At 43.8% G+C, this 23694-nt stretch overlaps 1 protein-coding gene across 1 annotated transcript in view; it reads left to right on the top strand.

The window, feature by feature from the left end:
- Ryr3 (ryanodine receptor 3) overlaps positions 1–23694 on the top strand; it is a 522546-nt gene that overhangs the window by 321365 nt on the left and 177487 nt on the right. The window contains exons 28-36 of the mRNA XM_041678998.1: positions 6332–6540; positions 8122–8297; positions 9526–9562; positions 10935–11098; positions 13687–13852; positions 18478–18564; positions 18980–19206; positions 19876–20668; positions 21996–22196. Of these exons, the coding sequence (XP_041534932.1) occupies positions 6332–6540; positions 8122–8297; positions 9526–9562; positions 10935–11098; positions 13687–13852; positions 18478–18564; positions 18980–19206; positions 19876–20668; positions 21996–22196 (2060 nt within the window). The remainder of the gene's footprint in view (positions 1–6331; positions 6541–8121; positions 8298–9525; positions 9563–10934; positions 11099–13686; positions 13853–18477; positions 18565–18979; positions 19207–19875; positions 20669–21995; positions 22197–23694) is intronic.

Below are 23694 nucleotides of genomic sequence, written 5' to 3'. Positions count from 1 at the left end.
GTATTGTATCTGCTTTAATAATACAGAGACAAGATAATTGGAAGGCCCTTTCAGCTCTGCGATAGCGCAGGAGTTGGTGGAGGGATGGTTGAAAGGAAGCTGATGTGTCATGCTTTAATAACAGCAGCAGCAGCCAGAGGCCAGTGATAATCATACCTCATCTCCTTGTTCAGTGCAAAATGTGGAACGAGGCGGCAAATCTTGCCTGGACTTTCAAGAGAACCATCTGTTGAAACAAAACATATAATGCTTTGTGATCACCTTAAGGCACAATGCCCTGTGTACTGGCACTCTTCAGGTCACCAGTGTGTCATCCTGGGTCCAAGATCCTCAGTTGTAATTGATTGGTCTTCTGGAGAAAGAATAAGAGCAATCATCGCAGGGTGTAGCTTGTCCTTTGTCTCAGGAGAGTGACACATTCATCGTTGTCTCTGTCCTCTCCTGCATCGCAAATGGCAAGCTCTTATCTGTTTCATTGTTTCCTGGTCCCTGACCTAGACCATCATAGCTCTTAATATTGTCACATCCTCAGCTAGCTGGAAGCTCGGAAGCTTCCAAAGTAGATCTTACAGTTAGTCTTCACATTTCCTTCACTTAAATGAAAGAGGGAAAATCCTGGAGATCCTGCCAGACCTTGGAATGAGACATCTGGAATAGGCTTTGGGGTGTGCAGTCCTCTGAGGAACATCCTGTCTCTTGCTGCAGCGTTGGAGTTTACAGGGGAAGCCTTCCATGATGATCCTGCCCATTGGTCTGTCTAAGTCTAAAAAGATCCCAGGACTCTGCTAACAGCTACGAGGTAGAAAATAAAGTTTATTTGATGGAAGTGCCTCTGCTATCTGTGCCCTTGTGCCAAAGGGTCCTGTTAATATTCTCTCTCTAGATGGGGGCTGTGCTCAGAAACTGGATGTCACCTCTTGTTTCCTGAGCATGCTACCATGCTCCAGCCTTCCCAGTTTGTCTCTGAATTCCATCTTGAGGCTTAGCAGTAAATAAAAAGAAGAAAAATACATGCCATGGTTGACATTCAGAGAAATATCCCCCAGGAATGGCCCAAGGTCATCTAACCACCTCTCTGCAAGATCCTTTTTCTGCCACACTGTTAGTGATATTTCTCTTATCTGGCTGAAGATTGAAACGAATGGCAATCTATTATCATTTGGATTTTCCAGATTATTGTTTCCTTCTAACCACCTGATACTTAAAAAAAATGCTCCTCTTAATCACAACATTAGAATGAGATACTATGTATATGAAACCAAGTTTACCAGAACCTGGGGTCTTCTGAAAAGTTTTGTTTATGCTTTCTTCTCTTTCCTTTTCTGAGATGGCAGTTCTGTATACGTGGTTTGATTTAATTCCATTAAATTCATTAATGCAATTCTGAACCTCTTCAAAGTTATATTTGGAGCATATTTGCATCTGTTTGTTGAGTGTAAGGAAGTAGCAGAGGGAGATGGGATTTTTGCTCCTTTTATTTTACCTTTCTTCCTATATCTCCAGTCTCATTTGGACTACAGGTTATTTGGTGTGTGTGTGTGTGTGTGTGTGTGTGTGTGTGTGTGTGTGTAGTGACAGTCCTAGTTTGTGACAATAAAAACTGTGTTAATGGTAATGTCACATGGCCTTGCCAAGTGGGTCCTGTTATCCACATAAACTCCAGAGAGTCATGTGGGTCCCTGTGTACAGGCAGACATGTTCCTCTAAGGGGCCTGGAGGGCCTGTTGACTGTGCATCTTCAATAGCCTAATCTAGAGGCAAAACAGTGGCAAAACAGTGAGCTATAAGATTCAGCATCATTTGCAGAGGGAAGGAATATCTAGCCACAAAGCAAATTAGTTCAGAATAGAATTGGGAACCAGCTACCCCAGCTTCCACCTTTGATGTTTGCTCTGGAGACCACATTGTCCACAAACTGATGTTGCAGTTTGCCTAGAAAAATTGAGCAAGTTACTTAATTCCCTTAGTCCTGGTTTCCTCATCCATAAAATGGGCATAAAGAGATAAATCTGTAGAGCAGTAAGCCCAGCATTCAGAAAATGATTGACAATTATTGCTGTTGTAGTTTATTGCTTGATTGTTGCCCCTCTCCTTTATCTATCATGCAGAACTATAAAGTTACATGAAATACTCATGCATTGAGTTGAAAAGTCCCAAGATGGTGAGATGGCCAGCTAAAGCCCATTGGATGGATGGAGAGTTGAGTAAATCAAATCTACTTCTCCAAAAAAAGTGCCTTGCGTAAATTCATCTTTCCTCTGTGACTTCCTCGGTGTCCTTTGCCTGGTTCAAGCCTTAGATCTCCCATCTCTTCTATTGTGTTGCTGGGCATCTGCAGCTCCTCCCACTTACCCCTCATTGCTCTAGCATCTGTGGCTTCTGTTGTCTTAGTATTTCTCCAACTGGGTTCTACTTTCCCCAGAAGAGAGGGCTCCAGCCCACAGGGACAGTTACTCCACTCTATAACATAATGTCCTCTACCCTGGGATGTACCTCCATTTCAATCCAGGGCATTCGTCCCTGTACCATCTATTTCCTCCCATCAACTGACTGGCAGCTGGAGTGTGACTCAGAGGGTATGAGATCATTTCGTACGTAGTCCTTTCATGACCTTGGTCAAGTCTGTTGGTGCCTCAGTTCTTCAGTTCCCTCCTAGTTGAGTGCTGTCTCTTTACAATGATGAAGAACCCAAATTCCTGCGGCAGGCAGGGCAGGGGACGGGGAGGCTCAATGCAAATAATACTTCTCTTATCTTTGGTTGTTGGTGGGTCTGTCTCCAAGTAAAGTCACCTTTCTCCTGCTTCCCACTCAGAATTTTATGCCTACTTAGTGTCTGTCCCACCATTCTACTAAAGAAGAAAGGAGAAGAAAGTTTCTGAACGTTTCCTGGTCTCTGGTTGCATCAAGCTTGGAGTGCCAAATATCTGTGCTCTAAGATAAAAGCACCATGTCTGGCTTGAGTTATGCTCTTTAACAGATGGACTGAAACACTGTCTTGGGAGGAAGGTGGTTTACATCAAAAACATTCACTCTTTTAAATTCCTTTCCTTGCCCTCCTGTAAATAAGCTCCTGAGACTGGGGTACTTCCTCCTCATCCCTGAAGTCTCATTACAACATATATCAGAGCCCCTGTGCCACTGCAGAACTGGGAAGATCTGGTAATCTTCGGTCTACTCTGTAATCAGATTTCCAGCAACTTATTTATAAGAAGCAAGCCTAACATTGCTAGGGCAGCTTCTAATTGTCTAGTCTACGGCTTCTCTGGAGTGACAGGGCCAGAGGTCCAGCCCCAATGTTTGGTGGCCATCAGAGGACTCTATCATTCTGCCAGGAGGACATTAATATGCTCTAGTTTTAACAAGGGTAATACACATATGTATCCTAAATAAGTTCATATTCCTAATACCACCCAACTAGTATACAGATGACTCAGTTTTCACTTATGTGACTTGATTTACATAAGAATGGCATGTGGCCCCATAGCTTATCTGGCTAAAGAGTCTATATAGAATAAGAACACCGTGGCTTAGGTGACAATATATAAGTACTTACTCTACAAAGAGTGCAGTGTGGCCTTGGTACCTATGAACAATATAAAAAGTTCTTATTGTTTGACATAATGCTCTCAAAATTGCTCTTTTGTTTCCCAGAAACAAAAAGATGAAAATGTATTTTCAAAACATATGATTTCACACACTAAAAAATATTAATAGTAAAACCATTTCTTTGAGGAGTAGCATCTGTTTTCTTTGTGGGAACCCCAGTGCCTGTATGAGGCATTGGCCTCAGAGATGTTCCTTCCCTTCCTGGCCCTCTCTTCAGCTCCAGCTGCCTTCCAGCCGCCCGCCTCCCACATCCTCCCTGATCCAGGATAATTAGTGCTTTCCCTGCTTTCCTGATTTGTTGGTCTACAATTATGATTTATAAATAACCCACAAACAAGAAATCCAGACAACTTTAACTTCTGCTTTGGTCTGTTCGGAATTTCTAAATATGATCAGGTCATAAATGTGAGCTCGGAGAGATGACAGTGGTGGCAAGAAGGAAGGATAGCATTTTTTCTGGCGCATGCTTGGCTCTCGTAGTCCTGCATAGGTGAGGATGACAGTAGATGAGGAAGGTGGAAACCTATCAACTAGTAGCAATACAGTTTTCCTATTCAACACTCTCAAAACATAAAGGACCACTGAGTGACCTCTCATTTCACTGATGAGCAGTCGGAGGCCCAGAACAGTTGCCGTCACTTCTTTTTTATTGTTTGATTCTGTTCTTTGACAATTTCATGTACGTGCATATATTCTGATTACACACCCCAAACAACCCTCTCTTCTCTCCCTCCCATCTCGTCAGTGACCTCACATCCCTCAGAGTTCTTTGCCCAGGTTCTGGACTTTTGGTTTGATTTTTGTGGCCCATTTTATTTACCTGGGGCTATCTGTGTGACCATTAGATTGGAACTACTGTTGGAACTCATGGGATCGCCAATAAGGACACAAGTAAGGCTTTAACTACCACTGCTACTAAATCTATCAAGAGCAAATAGTTATTAGAGAGGGGTAAAGCCCCTTAAGTCTCACCTCCACCTGTGCCTGACTGTTGATAGGCCTATTCTTATGCAAACTTCGTGTAGACATCCACACTACCAATGAGTTTTTAATTACAGTGTTTTGTTGAAGGGAGGTCACTTGTTCATTCCTGACTGCTCAGCCCTGAAATAATCACACAGAAAGTGTATTAATTAAATCATTGCTTGGCCCATTAGCTCTAGCTTTTTATTGACTAACTCTTACATATTAATTTAACCCATTTCTATTAATCTGTGTATTGCCACGTGGCTGTGACTTACCAGCTAAAGTTCCCAGCATCTGTCTCTGGAGGCTCCTTGGCTTCTCTCTGACTCCACCCTTCTTTCTCCCAGCATTCAGCCTAGCTTTCCCTGCCTACCTAAGTTCTGCCCTGCTATAGGTCCAAAGCAGTTTCTTTATTCATTAATGGTAATCACAGCACACAGAGGGGACTCCCACATCTGTGTTTTTCCTAGAGGATGGCATGTCACAGCCCTACTCGTTGACTTCTGGCTCTTACATTCTTTCCACTGCTACTTCTAGAATGGTTTTGGAGGGAATGGTATAAATGATGAATGTCTTCTTTCATGCTGAGCACTCTTCTTCCCCTCCACTCCACACTTTGAGCCTTCACCAACATTCGGTGGACAGAGAGACTTCTCTGTTGAAGCATGAGTAAAACTTCTCCATGGGAATAAACACAGATATTTAGAAGGCAGCTTGACACTATATCAATGCTGAAGAACAACATCGAATTACCCCACTTGGACATAAAAGCTGCTCTTCCATGGGCCAAGTATTTTTAACCAGGTTTACATTCCCAAGGATTCCCTCCAATGGGGTAAGCCTCAAATTCAATGGTAAAACAGTTATTTAGCCCCATCAGAGTAGAATCAATACTTCATTTTTTAACTAATTGCAGTGTGTGTACCAAAGATCTAAAATTATTATTAAAAGAAATTGACATATTTGTTCTCTCACATTGTTGATCATTTTCTTGTTTTTTTTTTTTTGTTTGTTTTTTATTGTTTTGCTTTAGGTCTATTTTGTTTTCAGTTGTGTTTTTATTTTCTAAAGCAGGATCTTACTGTATAGTCTGACCTAGCCTCCAACTCCCTGTGTAAATATACTGGTCTAGATCATTGGATCCTCCCGCCTCGGCTCCCAATGACTAGGATTACAGGTGTGCCCTGCCAGACACCATATCTTTGTTGTTGTTACACAATTTGTTTCTACTTACTTTACATGTATGGATATTGTGCCTGCATGAATTTTGTGAACCATTCGCATATCCTGTGCGGGCAGAGCCTGGAAGAGAGCTTTGGATCACCTGGCACTGGGATGGTTGTAAACTGCCACGTAGGTGCTGGCAATCAAACCTGGGTCCTCTGAAAGAGCATCCAGTGCTCTGAACTGTTCAACCATCTCTCTAGGCCCTAAGATCAGTTTTAAATGAGGCATAAATAATAGATTTCACTTGTTTCGTATTTGTTTTACTCTTCCATCTTGAGAATATTCTTAGCTACATGACTTTTTTTCCATAAATCAGTTTGAACAAAATCCACTTTTCTCTCCCCTATACTAAGGGCAGTATTGTGTCCAGGCAGCTTCCTGTTATTGATTTTGTGTGCTAAAAAGACAGACAAAGGCTGTTTTCCATTTTGACTCATGGAACTCCCAATCCAAGTAGGAAGTACAACTGCAGCTTCTCCACAGCTCCCCTCAATGGTACCTCTGCACTAAAGCCACAATCTCTATTCTACAGGGTTTGTGCCCATTTGCTCTCTGGGGCTGTCACAGATTGGCCGCATGAATCTTGGGACAGATGCCAGTACCTTCAAATTTTATACCATGTGTGGCCTCCAGGAGGGCTTTGAGCCTTTCGCGGTAAATATGAACCGAGACGTGGCAGTTTGGTTCAGCAAGCGCCTCCCAACATTCGTGAATGTGCCCAAGGATCATCCTCACATAGAGGTAACATTACACCATGGGTGGTCCCTGCAGGGCAAGTAGACCAAGGCACTAAGTTCTCACAAAGTCTCCCATCAAATAAAATGGTTACCTAAGTCCCTACCCTAGCTGCCTACCAACCACTGCCTGGGGTCTTCATAGCTACAGTTGCATCCCCTTAACTTACAATATCTCACAAGAAACAACAGCATTGTACATGATTTTGCAGACTGCTTCCCAGACTGAGACACCAGATTATTTGCCAATATTCCTACAACGGCATTATCATGGTACTTCAGTGTGTGGACACTTTCAATATTATTTTCCTCCCAAAGTTTAACATTTCTACTTGACATTCATGCAATAAACATGTGTGTCCCTCCATGCTCATAACTTATCTTTATGGCCTTGTTTACACTAGTGCTGTTACTAGCATTATAAGCTGCAGTATGAGACTTTATTATGGTACTTCCACCTTTAAGAAGAGCAAAAAACTAAATATTATAAGAAGCCAAGTTTGGGTTCTAGATCTGTTTTGATGAGACCCACCATAATGTTCCTCTGATGGACATAGAAAGAAGAATGCTTCCAAATGGACCAGCTCCATTGCAGTGTTACTTGGGTTCAAGCCAGTGGTTTGCTCCAACCTGACTCTAAGCCCCCCACCTCACCTCTAGAAGGTCTGAACCTGGCAAGCAGCTGCTCTTAATGCTCCTCCCCTGTTAACCCCCATGTTCTGGGGTAGATTGTATTTCTCCGGTTGTGGGATAGCCATTATTTTAGAAGTGTAGTTCTAAATCCTGGATGTCTCACAACCTCTGGCAAACTGATAGATCTTAGACTTGGGAAAAATAGGAGGTATGATAGAAGGCACTTGTAATTTTAGTGCTGGGGAGGCAGAGACGGGAAGATCCCTGGAGCTTTCTGGCCAGCCAGCCCAGCCTAGTTACTAAGCTCTGGGATAAGGAGAGAATCTGTCTCTCAAGACTAATTATTGACCTCCACACACAGGTGCATACATGTTCTTGTGCTTACACACACACACGTGTGCCCACATGAATACACACACATACACATATGAAGAATGTAATTAATATTGCTGGTTACCACTCCATAGAACCTGTGCTCCAAAGCCATGAATTGTCTCAGAATCTAGAGAAGGCTCAAGGCACATAAATTCTAAGGCTAGGACTCAAGCACAGATAGAAACCTGAGAGGTGAAAGTACCCTCTGAGGAACTTCTGTGGCTCTTCCTGAGTTTGGGACTTTCTGTAAAATGTTCTCATGATACCCCCTGACTATGGAAATCTTTGCTCAATATATACCCTCTAATTTAAAAGATCAGCATTATGTGGCCATCATACTATATCATCCAATATTTGTTCTCCATCCTCGGTCTTGCAGTAAACCTTTGGGTGTGTTTTACAATACTAATTTCTCCAGCCAAGAGCAGAGCCCAAGTTTCTCAACAGACAAAGCCCACATCATGAATAGCACAGTTTGCAGAATATCTTACTCTATGTTAGGTTGGTGAGAGACAGAGGGATAGGGTCAAGGTCACACCCTTTTATATGACAGGTTAAGGACTCATGCTGATGTTCCCAGGTTGTAAGGATTGATGGCACCATGGACAGCCCTCCGTGCCTCAAGGTGACCCACAAGACATTCGGCACACAGAACAGCAATGCCAACATGATCTACTGCCGCCTGAGCATGCCTGTCGAATGTCACTCCTCTTTCAGCCACAGCCCTTGTCTAGACAGTGAAGCCTTCCAGAAGAGGTGAGGGGGTGGGACAGTCCTGTAACTCTCGGAGGTACCAACTCTACCTGCTCTTAGGTTGACGTTTTGCTTGCTTTGTGCTTAAACCACAACATAAGAAGTGAGTTTATGGTGGCCTCTCTGCTTTCAGCTAGGTAAAACAATGAGCATGTGGAGGGCTGGGGGGATAGGTCTGTCTGTTAAGTGTTTGCTGACAGCGTAAAGACCTGTGCTGGGTCTCCATAGCCATGTTTGTTTGTTTGCTTGCTTGCTTGCTTACTTTTAAGAAAGATATGGTGGCATATACCTGTACTCCGAGTTCTAAAGGGGCAGAAACAGGAAGATCTCATGTGCTCACTGGCCAGGAAACCTCTCAAAAAACAAAGTAGATGGAGGCTGAGGAACAGCCCCTGAGGTTGATCTCTGGCCTTCATCCTCATGTACATACATGTGCATCCATGCATCCATGTGCCCCTGCATGCATGCAAACATTTGTGCATGTACACATGCACACACAAAGAAATGGCTCTATGTGTGTGCATGTGAGTGAGTTCCTGCAAGGCCATGTATGTGTGGAACTGCCTTGCAAAATTAAGAAGCCCATGCAGCTAAACAGAATAGCCCATGCAGCTAAACATCTGGAGAGGATGTTTCTGCTTTCCTTTGAATCTCTGAGCTTGGGCCTCTTCGTGTTCATAATTCTCTCGGTTTGGGAGCAGAAAGACTGCTTATGTTTGAAATGAGAAATTTCAGAAGGCCAATTGCCACCTTTGCATAGCTATGGACATTTCCCAACCTTGCCTCGTTGTGCCTCTCGAGTTATGTGATTTCTTCCTTCCTGATAAGGCATGAATTCTCTGCTGTCTTTCTGTCCTTTGATGTCTATTTTTAATCACTGATGTGTGCCTGCTGTCTAAGCTATCAGCAGTTCGCTCTCCACCAGGGTTTTGAATAAGCACAGCTGCTTGAGGGAGCATGGCAACCCATTCTCTACCCATGTTATTACAGCACCCCATCCTTTTCCACATTAACTTACAACCTGCAGCAGGGGAATGCTGGAAGTCATAGTACTGCCTGTAGCTGCAGCTTACAAATGAGCAACTCCCAAGACCAGTTGCAGTCACTTGTGTATAGAAAACAGCCAGTTTCCTAAGCCTGCCTTGATCGTTAAAGGTAGATCAATTGCCTGTCAGAACTGTGGGGTTCTCTATTCAACCAGATGACTAAAATGTGGATTACCTCCCCCTAGGAAACAGATGCAAGAAATACTTTCTCAAACAACAACGGTAAGTAAATGTGCTCAATTATGGCTTTAATTATTTGATTTGCTCTCCCTGGTAATATGCCCCACACAGCAAAGATTTGTCTAGAGATCTTCTTTAATTGTCAATTACTCTGTCTCCTAATATACATTTGGACCCTTCCAGAACATTTCTATGGTGTTTGTCAAATAAGGGAAAGAAAGCAGAGCTCAACCCGGATCTCCTAATTGGGTATCGTGTGTCCTTCTTGCCCGTTTGCCCCCAGGGACCCATCATTGCCTTTCTGATTGAAAGAAACATGAGTTGGAAGAGTCCCAATTAAATCCTTTTGTTTGCTCTTTTGTGTCAACTTCTATGCGTTGGTTCCCTAGTGTCTCTGTTCAGTGCCAGGAGCAATCTTGAAAGCAATCAAAGAAGGGGCAGGAAGGCATCCCGGAGGAGAGAAGCTACTTCAGGTTCCTTTCCTCAGCGACAGTAGTCAGGAAAATGCCTCCTGGTTTCCTTCTTCCTCAATTCTCCCTCAGCAGCTGGTGTCCAGGGAAAAATACATGCCGCCCCTTCTGTAAAGTTCCCCTCAAGTTCATAAAGTAAACATCATCGAAACCAAGATGCTTGCTGCAGCAAATCATAACCCTGCTATGTCTGAGCACTACGGTCCAGCAATTATGCACAGTCCCATTTAATTTCCATTTATTTGACTTAATCATAACCCCTTTGAGATATGTGATATTGTGCACAGAGAAGACAAAAGACTTACCCAAGTTCACAGAATAATAATCAGTTGTGCCAAAGATTCAAGCCTAGCTTTCTCTAACTATGCTTCCTTTTTTTCTTTTTCTTTCTTTTTGTTTTCTGGTCTCAGTCAAGAAAAGTTAAAGTTGGCACAGTACAATAAGTAAACCTTCTCATTGTCATAAAGAAAGAAATGAAGTAGTTGCCTTCCCTGGTGCATAGCTATTAGTACGAGAAGGTGATAAGCCTCACAGATTGTACGATCCTCTTTGGGAACTTTTTCCTCACCATTGCCTATGGTTGGCATAAAGGCCACACAGAGAGAGTTTGTGGCTGGGATACAGCCATTTTCTTGTTCAGCTCTTTTCTCAAGATTTCACATAAACAAAAGCCTCGTTCTGAGTCTAGAGTGTAGTGTTGTATACCTTCTCAACAGTGTGTTGCCTTAGCCAGGCATGGTGACACAGGCTAAGAAAGGAGGGGTACAACAAGTTCAAGACCAGCTTCACCTACAAAGTAAGGTCCAACTCAGGAAAAGGAAAAAAAAACATTCCGTGTGTACTTCTTCATAAAAATGAGCCAAGTGAGCTACTGAATGGTTTTGTCTGTCAGCTCTCCTCCCAGACACAGACACCACTCACACATCCTGTTATCCCCTCCACAGCAATGCTACTACGCTATCCGCATTTTTGCTGGGCAGGATCCATCATGTGTCTGGGTTGGATGGGTGACTCCAGACTACCATTTGTACAGCGAAAAGTTTGACCTGAATAAAAACTGTACCGTGACTGTCACTCTGGGAGATGAAAGAGGCCGGGTCCATGAAAGGTAAGAAGGGGGGGCTCCCAGGAGGCTCCTTCCTCCCTGGAGTAACCACCTACACATCATCCCTCACCCCAGGTAGAGAAAGCATCCCAGCCTGTCTTAAAAGGCGAACAAGTACTTAACTGTTTTTAAATCATTAAGGAAACTGGGATCCTCATGACAGTGGAAAGGGAGTGTTTGGAGAAAACAGGTTCATTTCATCACATATATAAATCACAGCCCAGTGATGGGAGATAAAGGTAGACCGTTGGGACCAGAGGGCCCTCTCTCATTCGCTCCATGATTTTGAGGCAGGCCTCTGTTTCTATAACATCAGAAAGCACCTGTATACCTGAGAGAAGCTAGTTTAATGGGAATTGACAGATGAACAGTAACACACATCAACTGACAAATCAGAAGTCCTCATCATAAGAGCTGATGCACCTGAAAGCATAGAGAACGCAAGGGGGAAATGGAAAACCCATGAGTAACAACTAAGGAGTAGGCATTAGGACTCTTTGGGGAAATTATGCTGTAGGCCCACCCAGGCCCTCCACTGTCCACTGACACTGCTCTCAGGGAAAATCAGTGCCTGGGTGTGTCCAAACATGACCTAAAAAGAATGTCTTCTCATCTGTCTATTTTCTATCCTTTGGGTTTGGAACATCTTTTCCAATGTGAGGCCATGTTCCAAGACGTAGTAGGTTATTCTCGGGTATGTCTTCACACCCTACCAAGTCAGGGTTCCTTTTCAGTCAGTGCTTTCTGTCTATAGTAAATCTCAGGTGAGTCTTGTCACCTTCATGACAGACCCTGTGGGCAGATGGTGAAAGGCACAGGCTCTGAACTCAAGCTCGATACTTAGTCTCTTCCTATCCATGCGATTTTGAACCCTGATTTCCTTATATATATAATGAGAATAATCATTCAAATCCCAGAGTTCTGTAAGAAGTAAATGAGTTAATTAGTAAAAGAATATTTAAGACAGGGCCTTGTCTCCAGTACTTGATAAATATCAAGTATTATTGTCAGCAGTTAAGGCAAGGTCTGGTGCATTGTGGTGATCAATAATTCTTCATTCTTTGTCTGACATAATAAGCAATAAACACAGAATTGAGGTTTACATGTTTCGGGGCATTTTAAATTTGGTATCTTTAAAATATACACAAAGCCTGCCACTTCACAATACACAGCTCAATACATCAGTAATTGAATTCTGTAATTTAAAAAACAGTGATAACATAGCTTGATTGAGCTTTATAGAAATCAGCTATCCATGGCTATAACCGGAAGACACAGTTTGTAGAGGTCTCTGCACTCATTCTGAGAAAGCCGCCCCATTGTTGCCCCCAATTAAGAGAAAATGAAAGGGGATTTCCACTCACAGGAGAAAGTGGCAGACTTCTAGAAATAGAAGAAAACAGAATTTCTTAATCCAGCCTGGATTTTCCAAAGAATGGTTCAGAGAGGTAAACAGCCTTCAGTATGTAGGATCCAAGGATCTGTCCACCGCACAAGGCTGAATACGTGGTCTGGGTTCCTTCCCACTGCTGAGAGCCACAATGGGAACCCCTGCCAAGCCACATCAGATTGGTCTCAGTGCGCTCAAAGGGAATTCTCTAGCACCAAGTAAAGAATCAATTGTCCTTTAACCTAAGAAAGGCCACATCACATCACTTCAGAAGCCCAGGTCCCTCAGCTGTTGCACCCCAGGTGAGCTGACGGGGAGGCAGAACTGACCGGTTCTTGCCACCAGCCATTGTGAGAGGCTCTGAGGATCGCATCTCACATAGCCTATCTTCTGCAAAGCTCTCCCTGGGTAGGCAATTCTGCAATTAAGAAATGAGAGCTGGGGGTGTAGAAACCCTCCTTACTCTGCATAGGATCCTGGATTTTATCCCTGTCACCACAAAAGTGAAAATGATAAGGAGCTTGGTTTGGAAGCCTTTAAAAGTTTTTGGTCACCATGGTTTGCTTTTAAAAGTAATGGTCACGTGGAGTTCTGCTCTCTGAAAACTGGTACACAGCTGGCGGGAGAAAAACCTACGAGGTTATTTAGCTATTTAGGCTATTTAGTAGTGTAACTTGCGGACTTCTAGAGTAAGAAAGTGCAGTGTAGTAGTCAAGGAGCTAGGAGACCATTGGAGACAAACGGTCTATCTGGACCCCAGTTGCCATTCAAAGAAATATGGACCAAGTTTTCAAGCACTTTATGAGCTGTGGTCCTGGATATCAGAGAGGGATAGTGAACCCAGGTTACTGCTTCTGCTTCTCATACCAAATTCCTCTATAGATGTGCCTAACATTAGTTTCCTCTCTGCGGTTTGATTTTCTGTCCCTATGGGAGTCTTGCCCTACTTGGTATCAAAAGATCAGATTGCTAATGAGTTGGGAAATAATGATCCGCCATATTGCCCCATCACCCCACACAGCAGTTCGTGCCTGAGTAAATTTAGTTTACGATGAATGGTTTCATTCAAGAAAACAGTTGTGTAGAGCTAATGATAAAAATTCATAGAGAGGGTTTGCAGGCAATTTACAAGTGAATTGTGATTAGAAACCAGAATATAGAAATTATATTCTGTAATTCCTCCCTTTTTTCTGGTTTTCAGTGTGAAACGCAGCAACTGCTACATGGTCTGGGGTGGGGACATTGTTGCTAGTTCCCAAAGATCAAGTCGAAGCAATGTAGACCTAGAGATTGGCTGCCTTGTAGATCTGGCAATGGGCATGTTGTCCTTCTCAGCTAATGGGAAGGAACTCGGTACCTGCTACCAGGTAGGTGTGGCTTCTGGGGTTGGGCTGCAGCTTTGGGCTTTGTTTGGGCTTTGGGCTTTGGGCCTGGGCTAGTAATATTTTTCATTTTTCTTCTGCCTTTATCATCCTCCCCCAACCAGCTGGTGAGTCCATGTGGAATACTGGTCATTAGATTAGGAAATAAACAAGAACAGAGTGATTGTATTTTATACAGAGAAAAGTATGTGTATTTATTGGGTGATTTTTATATACTGGTCATCCTTCAAGAGGAAACAGCAGCTTCTCTTTATTGAGCACTGAAAGATCATTCATTTACTCCAAAAATATTTCTCTGCTGCCTTTACTCTGTGCTAGATATGATGGGAGATTTAAAAGGTGAACAGAAACAGTCACCTTAAAACACTATTTACTCAAAATAAAAACCTATAGAAACTGATGTATTCCCTTTACAGAGAGGTTATACTCCCAATGGAACCTAAGGTGATCCCTTAAAATGTATTTTTTTTCAAGTCACGTGTTTTCTTATTTCATAAACTGTAAACTTCAATAGAACTCCCCAGGAAAGCCTTCAGTTTTCACCTACCATTTGCCACGAAATCAGAAGTCTTCTTTTTTATAGCCATGTGAACATTGCAAAACATCATGTATTCTCTTTTTTCTTGAATTTTATTAATATTTAGTCTACTAAAATCTGGAAAATACTTCAAGGGGAAAAAAACCTGTCTAACCGAGCATTTCTCAAGTTACTGAAACAAGGAAACTGTTTGTCGATCTTTCCTGGTAGTACTTTGTGAGCCTAGGGACCCACAGAGCCCACCATAGGACATTCTATACTAGGAATCTCAACACTCCTTAAGCACAGGACAGTGAGTCCCATGTATGTGTAGGTAAGGTTTGCTCAAGAAGTTAAGAGAAGACTTTTCTCCCATGAAGAACAAGCAGCAGAGCCTCATTAGGGAAAAACCTTGGTTTTGTGGGAATGAAAAGGGCAGTAACCTAGAGAGGCACAATGGATCAGCAGATGCAATAATAGTTGGCTTGATGAGTGGTAACGGGGCTCCATTTGGAGAGGGAGGGAGATATACATAGGAAATGGGGAACTAGGGGAGGTCTCAGCATGAGAGTGATGTGCAGTAATTAAGGAAGCTAAACATGGTCTTCTAGTGTCAGCAATTTAGATAACCACAGAAGATATGCAATACTCTGTTATTACATAATAGATTTTAAAAAATGATTCTTTGGTCAGCCCCAGGTCACAGGTTTTAAATTGAAAGACCCATAAGCAGCCAGCTCTCTTGCCTCTGCTTAGGGATATGGACCAAGGTGGATTGCAGACTGAATAGTCATTCCAGCCCTGACAGATTTCACTAACCAAAAATGATGGGTAGACCAAACTTTGTCTACCTGTCAGGAGCAGCTCGCTGACAGGGACGCCGTTTACCTATCTCTTCAGCGGTTCCTCCGGTGAATGGCACACTCAGAACCTCCTCCTATGAGGAGTACAGTCAACACTTGGCAAGCTTGCCTGACAGCTGGAGGGCCCAGTCATTTCCAGAAAGCAGCATTTGTAAGATCAGGCTCTGAGGAAGAGAGCAAAGTACCCTTCTAGTACTTCCTGGCTTCATCAGGCCAAATGCTTCCCTCAGCCCAAATCCCTTGAGAAGCCTTTATATACATTACTACTGTCCTTCAGAATCCATTAGTGTTTTCCCATTACCTTCTGAAATGGGTTAGACTGAAGGGTCCCTCTTGAGCTGCAGAGAGTTCTGGAACATCTAATAACTTTCGTGACCAGTTGGACTTTGGAGATCTGCAAACACTAGCAAATTAAAAGCAAGACAAGGTGGCATTTGCAATAGAAGTGACTTGCCTGTCTCAGAAGAGTTGATGAGGCTAACTAACAAGACGCTACAACCAAGAGAACGATGCTGCAGCTGCTTCATCACATCCTGCACAGTGATTCCTAGGTAGCATCAGGCTGGACCATTATCCTCTTTGAGCAGGGTAGGAACATACCCCCCTAGAGCATCTTCCTTATTTCGTACATTTAAAGTCTTCAGCTGCTGCTCAATGTCCTAGTCCTAATGAACTTTGCTGGGTGGGATAGTGGCAGGGTTCTTCTGCTAAGGCAGGCTCCCATTCCACTATCCCCTTCTAATCTCCATGAGACAGAAGCATGCCCAGCTATGTGTCTGGTCCCTAGCAGCTGGAACATTATTATTCCACAGCTGTAGTCATGTTCATTTTTCAATTATCTCAAGAGGAACGGGACAGCAATATTTATACACTGGCCCTCAATTCAGAATGGACCAAAATAATGAGAGACAGATTCCCTTAAACAGTGTTTCCAGGCCTCCCATTAAATGGTGCTATGCAATCTGAAAACCTTTCTCTCTCCCACTTAATAAAATGAGTAGAAAGTGAGAACTAAAATAGACACTCATGCGTCAGTCATGAGTAACTGTCCCACACCAGTACAAAGGCAGAGCCAGTTGTGAGATTCAGATTTAGGAGGGAGGCTAGCTGGAGATTTGGGCTGGTTTCTAGGGCCTGACCTTCACACATGATTAGAAATGGAGCATGTATCAGCACAAGGACAAATAGATCAGTCGGTGATTTTAAAAGAACCTTAGCTACAAAAATGAAGGGAGTCCACGACAGCTCGAGTCCAGGTTCTGCTCATTGCACGGGAGCATTTTCTCCAGCTGGGGAGTCCTCCCAGGGCAGGACCCAGCTCCGTGCTCACTGTCTACGGAGCAGCAGCTGGTACCTCATGAGCGCTCACTGATATTTTGTGTCGTCAGGCTAGCTGACTTGGCTGGGAAATCACTGTATCTACTTTTCTGACTAACAAATTGCCATAAAATTAGCAGATGAAAACAACCTATGTTCATTACATCGTAGATGAGCAGGCTTGTGGGCACTCAAACTCTCACAAGGCAAAACCCAAGGCACCTGCTGGGCTGAGCCAGGCTCTTCTCTGGGGTTTTGGAAAGAACCCCTTTCTGAGTTTTTCTGAGTTATTAACAGGACCCAACTTTTCATGTTGTAGGTTTATTGTTCTGAGGTCCTATGTCCTTGCTGGGCTCAGGCTGCTAGCAGAGTGTGCCTACAATCCTTTCACATGAGCCCTTTGCCTTCAAAGCATCATGTTCTTATGATTCAGATCTCTCCAACTTCCTCTTCTGCCTCTGCAAAGGAAAACAACAAACAGAAAGCCCATGCCTTTCTCCAGGTTCAGTTCAAATGGCTAACAGCTTTCCTTGCACATGTGTAACGCAATTTCCATTAGCATACTCTCAGAAATAAATCGAGGGTCCTCCGGAACCTTCTAGAATAATGTTTAACACACACTAGTATCGTTTTCTCCTCTTGTATACCCTGTGGAGCCCAAATTAGTCCTAAACAAAATCCACACTGTTCATCATGGTGAGAGTATGCTCAGCACAATAAAACATTATATATCAAGGCTTTCGGAGCACTCCCTAAGTCAGGCATGGACTTTGGTTGAGCAGTTTATGAAGTTTGCAATAAGCCATCTTGGAAAGGCTGGGAACCACCACCTATAAGGCAGCTTGCTTTCCAAAGCCAGTCTGTTTAGATGAGGCTCTTATCCCAAAGACTGACAGCCTCCACATGTTTGGTACCTTTCTGTTTGCTAGATATAAAATGAAGGCTGTAGGGGTAATGCATTCTCAGGGTATAGCCAATTTGCCAATATAGCTACTCGTCCTTGAATTTATAAGCAGAGAGAGCTGGAACAATCCCCCAGTGACTGCATTTACTTAATAGCAGTAGAGGAATAGCGTCTAATTTTGTGTACATCAAAATAAACAAATAATAAGTGGAGCCCTTGATGTCACCTGCAAATGCCTCATACAGTCATGCAAGGTGCAGTTGGAAGCCAACCAGAGAATCTCAAACCTTTTAACCTAAGTATATAGAGCGAAAGGGGCTACAGAAACATCCAGGGCATCCCAGGAAGAAGGCAAGATTCGTATTCCAATAAAGATACTCAAAGTCTTTGCCCTTTTAGCATCAATTCTCAACTGTGATGTGTGTCTGCCCCCAGCCCAGGACATTTGGCAATGTCAGAAGGCCTTGTTAATTGTTAGGATTAGGATGTGCTCACGGATACATAATAGGTACAGGACAGGGATGTCACTCACAATAGTACCCAGGTTAGCTCTCCCACCAAGGTAGCAGTACCAAAATCTCAATAAGACTGAGGTTAAGAATCTTGACAGCAGGGTATCCTGGAGCTTATGAACCTGCCATTTGCCTTCAGCAACGATCCCGAATCACCACCCAGACATATAGCTGTTGAGTAGCCATTCATGTTTTTCCTGGCTAGTGAGTAATAGAAGCTTCTGGCATTATTACTCTGCTCCTGAACTCCAGGGAAAGCTGGATGCAAGTACTTAAGGAAGTAAAGGGAAGGGCGTAAGATATTTTATCCCAGAGCAGAAGGGATTTAAGAGCTGGAGCATACTGGGTCTCTGAGAGTGTCTGAGCAGTGGAGAGTGACCAGCCAGCCAGTTGTCTCCTCTCAGCTGAACTTGAATGGGGTGGCCAACTACTACTGTGACTAAGCAAACTGATTCCCACAGCTCTGGGCAAAACTCTTGATTTGTTTTGGTTTCCAGGTGGAGCCTAACACCAAAGTATTCCCAGCAGTCTTCCTCCAGCCTACAAGCACTTCTTTGTTTCAGTTTGAACTTGGAAAACTGAAGGTATTTATCTGTCCCTTCGATTAATACCCATGCCACGGGAAGGCAGCAGCGGCCATCATGGTGACATCCCAGGCATCAGAAGGCAGGGAAGAGCTCTTGCTTGTCATTGACCCCCATGCCTCTCTCGGGCCTCTATAATTTGCGGGGAGGTGCCAAGGATGACGTATACCTTCTCATTTTCCTTTTCTCCCACCCATTTTGGCTATGGAAAGGACTGATTACTTCTCACCTAACCCATAGCGTGCCATCCTAACTGATGACAGCAAAGCCTTTGGCGAGCCTCAGGATAGATCGCCCCTCTTAACTTAGACTGGTTTAATTGATGGTTGTGCACCAGGTACATGATCCTGGCAACTGAGACTCTCCCTATAATGAACCCCTTTTCTTCTCTGATGTCTTTTCTACCTTGTCCCAGAATGCAATGCCCTTGTCAGCAGCCATATTTAAGAGTGAAGAGAAGAACCCTACCCCACAGTGTCCACCTCGGCTGGATGTCCAAACCATCCAGCCTGTGCTGTGGAGTCGCATGCCCAGCAGCTTCCTCAAAGTGGAGACAGAGCGGGTGAGCGAGCGCCATGGCTGGGTGGTGCAGTGCCTAGAACCCCTGCAAATGATGGCACTCCACATCCCGGAGGAGAACAGGTACTAGAGGGACCCACAGAGAAAGGGACAGTCCTGGGAAGCCAGGAAGTTCCAAAGGGCAATATGAACATCTTCAGTGTTTCCTAAGCTATCCCAAGATAACTGTTCATTCCCCACAATACATTAGTTCTATCCTTTCTCTTTCCCATCTCATCATTCAGTTAAAAACAGCAGAGAATACACCATGATGCCCCAGCCATGGTACAATCGAAAGACCAGGAATCAGGAAATATTTCCATGCTTTTAATTAAGATACAAGAGATACTGAATAGACATATATTTAATTTCACAAGAATAGACATATATTTAATTTCACATGTCTAGTTTGACTTAGAGAACTAGGACTTGGGGTCCTTGTGTCCCTTTGTTAAAAGGATTGTGGCTGGATTCAATCCCAGCACTTTCACTTTCTGCATGTGTAGTTTGGTAAGCTGCTCACATACTCCAAGCTGCAGCCACTTCAGTCACACAGCAAAAGAGAAGGCCACCCACACTGCTGCCAGAGTAAGAGTGAGGTTATATGGGACAGAGAGGAGGAGCATGGCAGAGATTTCTGTCCCTCTGCCTTCGCTGCTCTGGTTGAGGTCCCTGGGGTTTTGCGGGGAGGCTCCACTGAATTCTGACACTTGTGTCTCACCGTGGAATGGCTGGTTGCTTTGTCTCCCTCAGGTGTGTGGACATCCTTGAGCTCTGTGAGCAGGAGGACCTGATGCAGTTCCATTACCACACACTTAGGCTCTACAGTGCCGTGTGTGCCCTGGGGAACAGCCGGGTTGCCTATGCCCTGTGCAGCCACGTGGACCTCTCTCAGCTCTTCTATGCCATTGACAACAAGTACTTGCCTGGCCTACTCCGAGCCGGTTTCTATGACCTGCTCATTAGCATTCACCTGGCCAACGCTAAGGAGAGGAAGCTGATGATGAAGAATGAGTACATCATCCCCATCACCAACACCACCAGGAATATCCGCCTATACCCAGATGAGTCCAAGAGGCATGGGCTGCCCGGGGTGGGCCTGAGGACGTGCCTTAAGCCAGGCTTCAGGTTCTCGACTCCTTGCTTCGTGGTGACTAATGAGGAGCATCAGAAGCAGAGCCCTGAGATTCCCCTGGAGATCCTCAAAACCAAGGCTCTGAGCATGCTGACGGAGGCCGTGCACTGTAGCGGGGCCCACATCCGAGACCCTGTTGGTGGTTCAGTGGAGTTCCAGTTTGTGCCTGTGCTGAAGCTCATTGGAACCCTGCTAGTCATGGGCGTTTTTGATGATGATGATGTTCGTCAGATCCTCCTCTTGATTGATCCCTCTGTGTTTGGGGAGCACAGCAGGGAGACAGAAGAGGGAGCAGAAAAAGAAGTGACCCAAGTCGAGGAAAAGGCAGTGGAGGCTGGAGAAAAGGCCAGCAAGGAGGCCCCGGTCAAAGGCTTGCTGCAGACCCGATTGCCCGAGTCTGTCAAGCTGCAGGTAACTGGGAACAACTGACGTGCTCTGGTAAAGTGCGCTGGAGGGAGAGAGGAAAGCCTGGGTATGGGGACTCCGGGCACAAGCCTGAGTCTGCTGCTGAAGCGAAAGCATGCAGAGAGTCCCTGGGGTGATGCCTCCTTCCATGGAATCCACTCTCTAAGCTTTCCCAAGCCAACATGAAAATCCCAACCTTTGTCAGGAAGATACTTTGAAACATTTAGACTTCATGTAGAAGTTTCTTTGCCAGTGTTGTGTTTGCCCACATCTCTGAGCCTTTGAGACCAAGGTGATTATTTTAGAGGTACCTGTTTAGAAAAGGGCTAAGATTCTGGTTGTAACCAAAGTAACCTCCAAGGAACTGACATACAGGACCACACACTCATCCCCACTCTCACTAACCTACGTTCTTACACTAATATGATGGGGCCCTGTTGACCCAGTATTCACATAACTGTTACACAGACTAAGGAGCATGCTCCTGGTACCACCTAAGGGTCTTCAGTTCCATCTGAAGCAATGCTTCCTCGTGTAAGCTAGCACGAGCTAGATGCTAAGGATGATAACCTTTGTCTTCTGGGCACCGAGACAAAGAGAAAGGAAGATGAAGAACAATGCACCTCGGTCAGCCATTCCTCAGGTTTTATTCCTCCTCCTCTGCTGCTTACTGGATATGTAAACTCACCAAGTCAGCAGCCAGTCAAGGCCTTAGAGTTATTATCTATAAAATGGAAATAATACAGAAAGATAATGCCAAACATATTTTCATGAAATATGTAAAGTATGTTCCACCATATCATAGAATGTGCCATAGTGAGGTAATCTATGATAAAAGTTCTCTCTTCTAATATAATGGGATGTGTGCGTAGTCAGTTAATCAGGATATTGAGTATAAAGGAGAAATGTAACTTATATATCATGACATGGGCATACACACACAGACAAACACACATGCACACATTAGCATTTTATTAAATCATTTAAGTGCACAGCTAAAGAAAAAGAGTGAAGATCTTTTCACCAGTACTTGAAGTTCTTCTGTTTCACATCTGACCTCTGAGATAGAGCATCTATGATTGCCAGTTGAGGGATGTTTATTTTCAGTGAGTTCATTTCTCTCATTCTCTGGCCTCAGTGGCTGAACAGTTTATCTTTGGATTTAGGTAGAGTTGGATTCAGTAGCTGCATGGTTGCTCTATGACACTAGATGGATCACTGCACTTACCTAAGTCTTGGTGTTATTGGCTATGAAGTAGGGTACTGGCAATGTCGTCTGCGTTAAGTGCATTCTATAAGGATGTAACACACACACACACACTTTTTCTTACAGATGTGTGAACTCCTCAGCTACCTCTGTGACTGTGAACTGCAGCATCGAGTAGAGGCTATTGTGGCATTTGGTGACATTTATGTGTCCAAGCTTCAGGCAAATCAGAAATTCCGCTACAATGAGCTCATGCAGGCCCTGAACATGTCTGCAGCCCTAACTGCCCGGAAGACACGGGAGTTCCGCTCACCACCTCAGGAGCAGGTGAGTCCCATCCTGAACTCCATCCCACTTCCTATGGTAAAGAGTACATGAATCCTTTGTGTTATTTTCGGCAAACTGAAGAGCTATGGATTCCTAGAAGAATCGCCACAGCACCAAAAGATAGACTGAGTCCTAAGTAAATGACTGGAGAGAACTTGCCAATTATCTTGGCTGGGGTGGGGGGAACATTCTAAACTGAACATAAGGCAGAGCTTCCTTCTTCCACCCTTTCCTTCCCTATGTGTGCCTCTACTAATTGGTGGAAAACCAGAGGAAGAATGTTGAGGTTCAACAGATACCTCAGCCACATCTACTCCTCAGAAGAATGTTACTAACCCTTCCAAAAATCTCTGCCTCTCTATTAGAGACAAGAAAGTAGCTGGTGCACCCTGGTTTGTGAGAGTTGAGGTGCAGCCTTGACACATCCAAGCGCCTTTGACTTAAATTTACATTAAGCCTTTTTAGCCCCACAAAGTCTGGAGAACAGAGTTTATTACGAATCATCCTTTGCAATGTGTTATATAGAACCCACTTGTGGTTGTCACTGCTGAGACAAAAGGTGACTTTAGATGAGTTTAAATGAGGAAATGGTATCTCACGGTCTAATAGTGCAACCCAGGCTGGTTGCCCAGTGTTCCCTTAGTGTTCAAAAGGAAAGTAGATCCTGCAGTGAAGAAACCAGCTCTGTCTTTGAAACTACATTTTTGAGTCTTATAAATTTTTAATAAGCATACTATTCATTGTTGTCACTATAATTACCACTATTTTATCTTAATGGTACAACTACAACTTCTTTCAGTTACTTTCCCAATCTATTTTATGGAACATAATTATTTATATTGTCTTGCCATTGAACCACCTATCTGAGCTTTTGAAAGACTCATGGGTAATAATGCATAAAGAGAAGGCAAAGCTAATCATCTCTCTAGTTACAAAATGAAAGTCCTTGGGACTGACTGAAAGAGGCCATTGTGCTGAACCAAATGTATGAGTATACTGTTTCTCCAACTGCTACCCAAGAATTCCTCAAGTGTATTTCAGATGCTATAGGCTTTTGGGACTGGTGGTGGATATGAATGTTCCCCATAACACTGGGCAAATGATGATCTCTCAAACTTCTGTGAATAATTGGAAGGCAATAATAAGTAAACCAAATTTATTTGCTGCTGAGTCAGGAAAACTTCCCTTAAAGAAGCTGTGGCACACTGCCAGCAAACAGCTAGAAGCTGTGCTAAGCTCTGTATGTCTTCCTGTCCAGAATTTCTTTTCAAGCCCTCTCAGGCTTTAGGTAGATTTAGTTGGCCACATTTGGGCACCAATTTGTTGCATGAAGAGGATGCTTGTTTGACTATCTTAGACCCAGCTAGCAGCAAATCCTGCCTGGTCTGTCTTTCCACCTTTTGATTGTGTGCTCTTTCAGCAGGTGGGGCCCTTCCTAAGTTTTGTTGACAGGAGGAGTCTTTCAATAAAGATCTTCATTTTGTACTCTGAAACTGTA

Source organism: Microtus oregoni, unplaced genomic scaffold (assembly GCF_018167655.1).
Source record: "Microtus oregoni isolate MIOR12 unplaced genomic scaffold, Mior012 000031F_ref0000149, whole genome shotgun sequence".
NCBI lineage: Eukaryota > Metazoa > Chordata > Mammalia > Rodentia > Cricetidae > Microtus > Microtus oregoni.
This window is presented reverse-complemented; position numbering and strand designations above follow the sequence as displayed.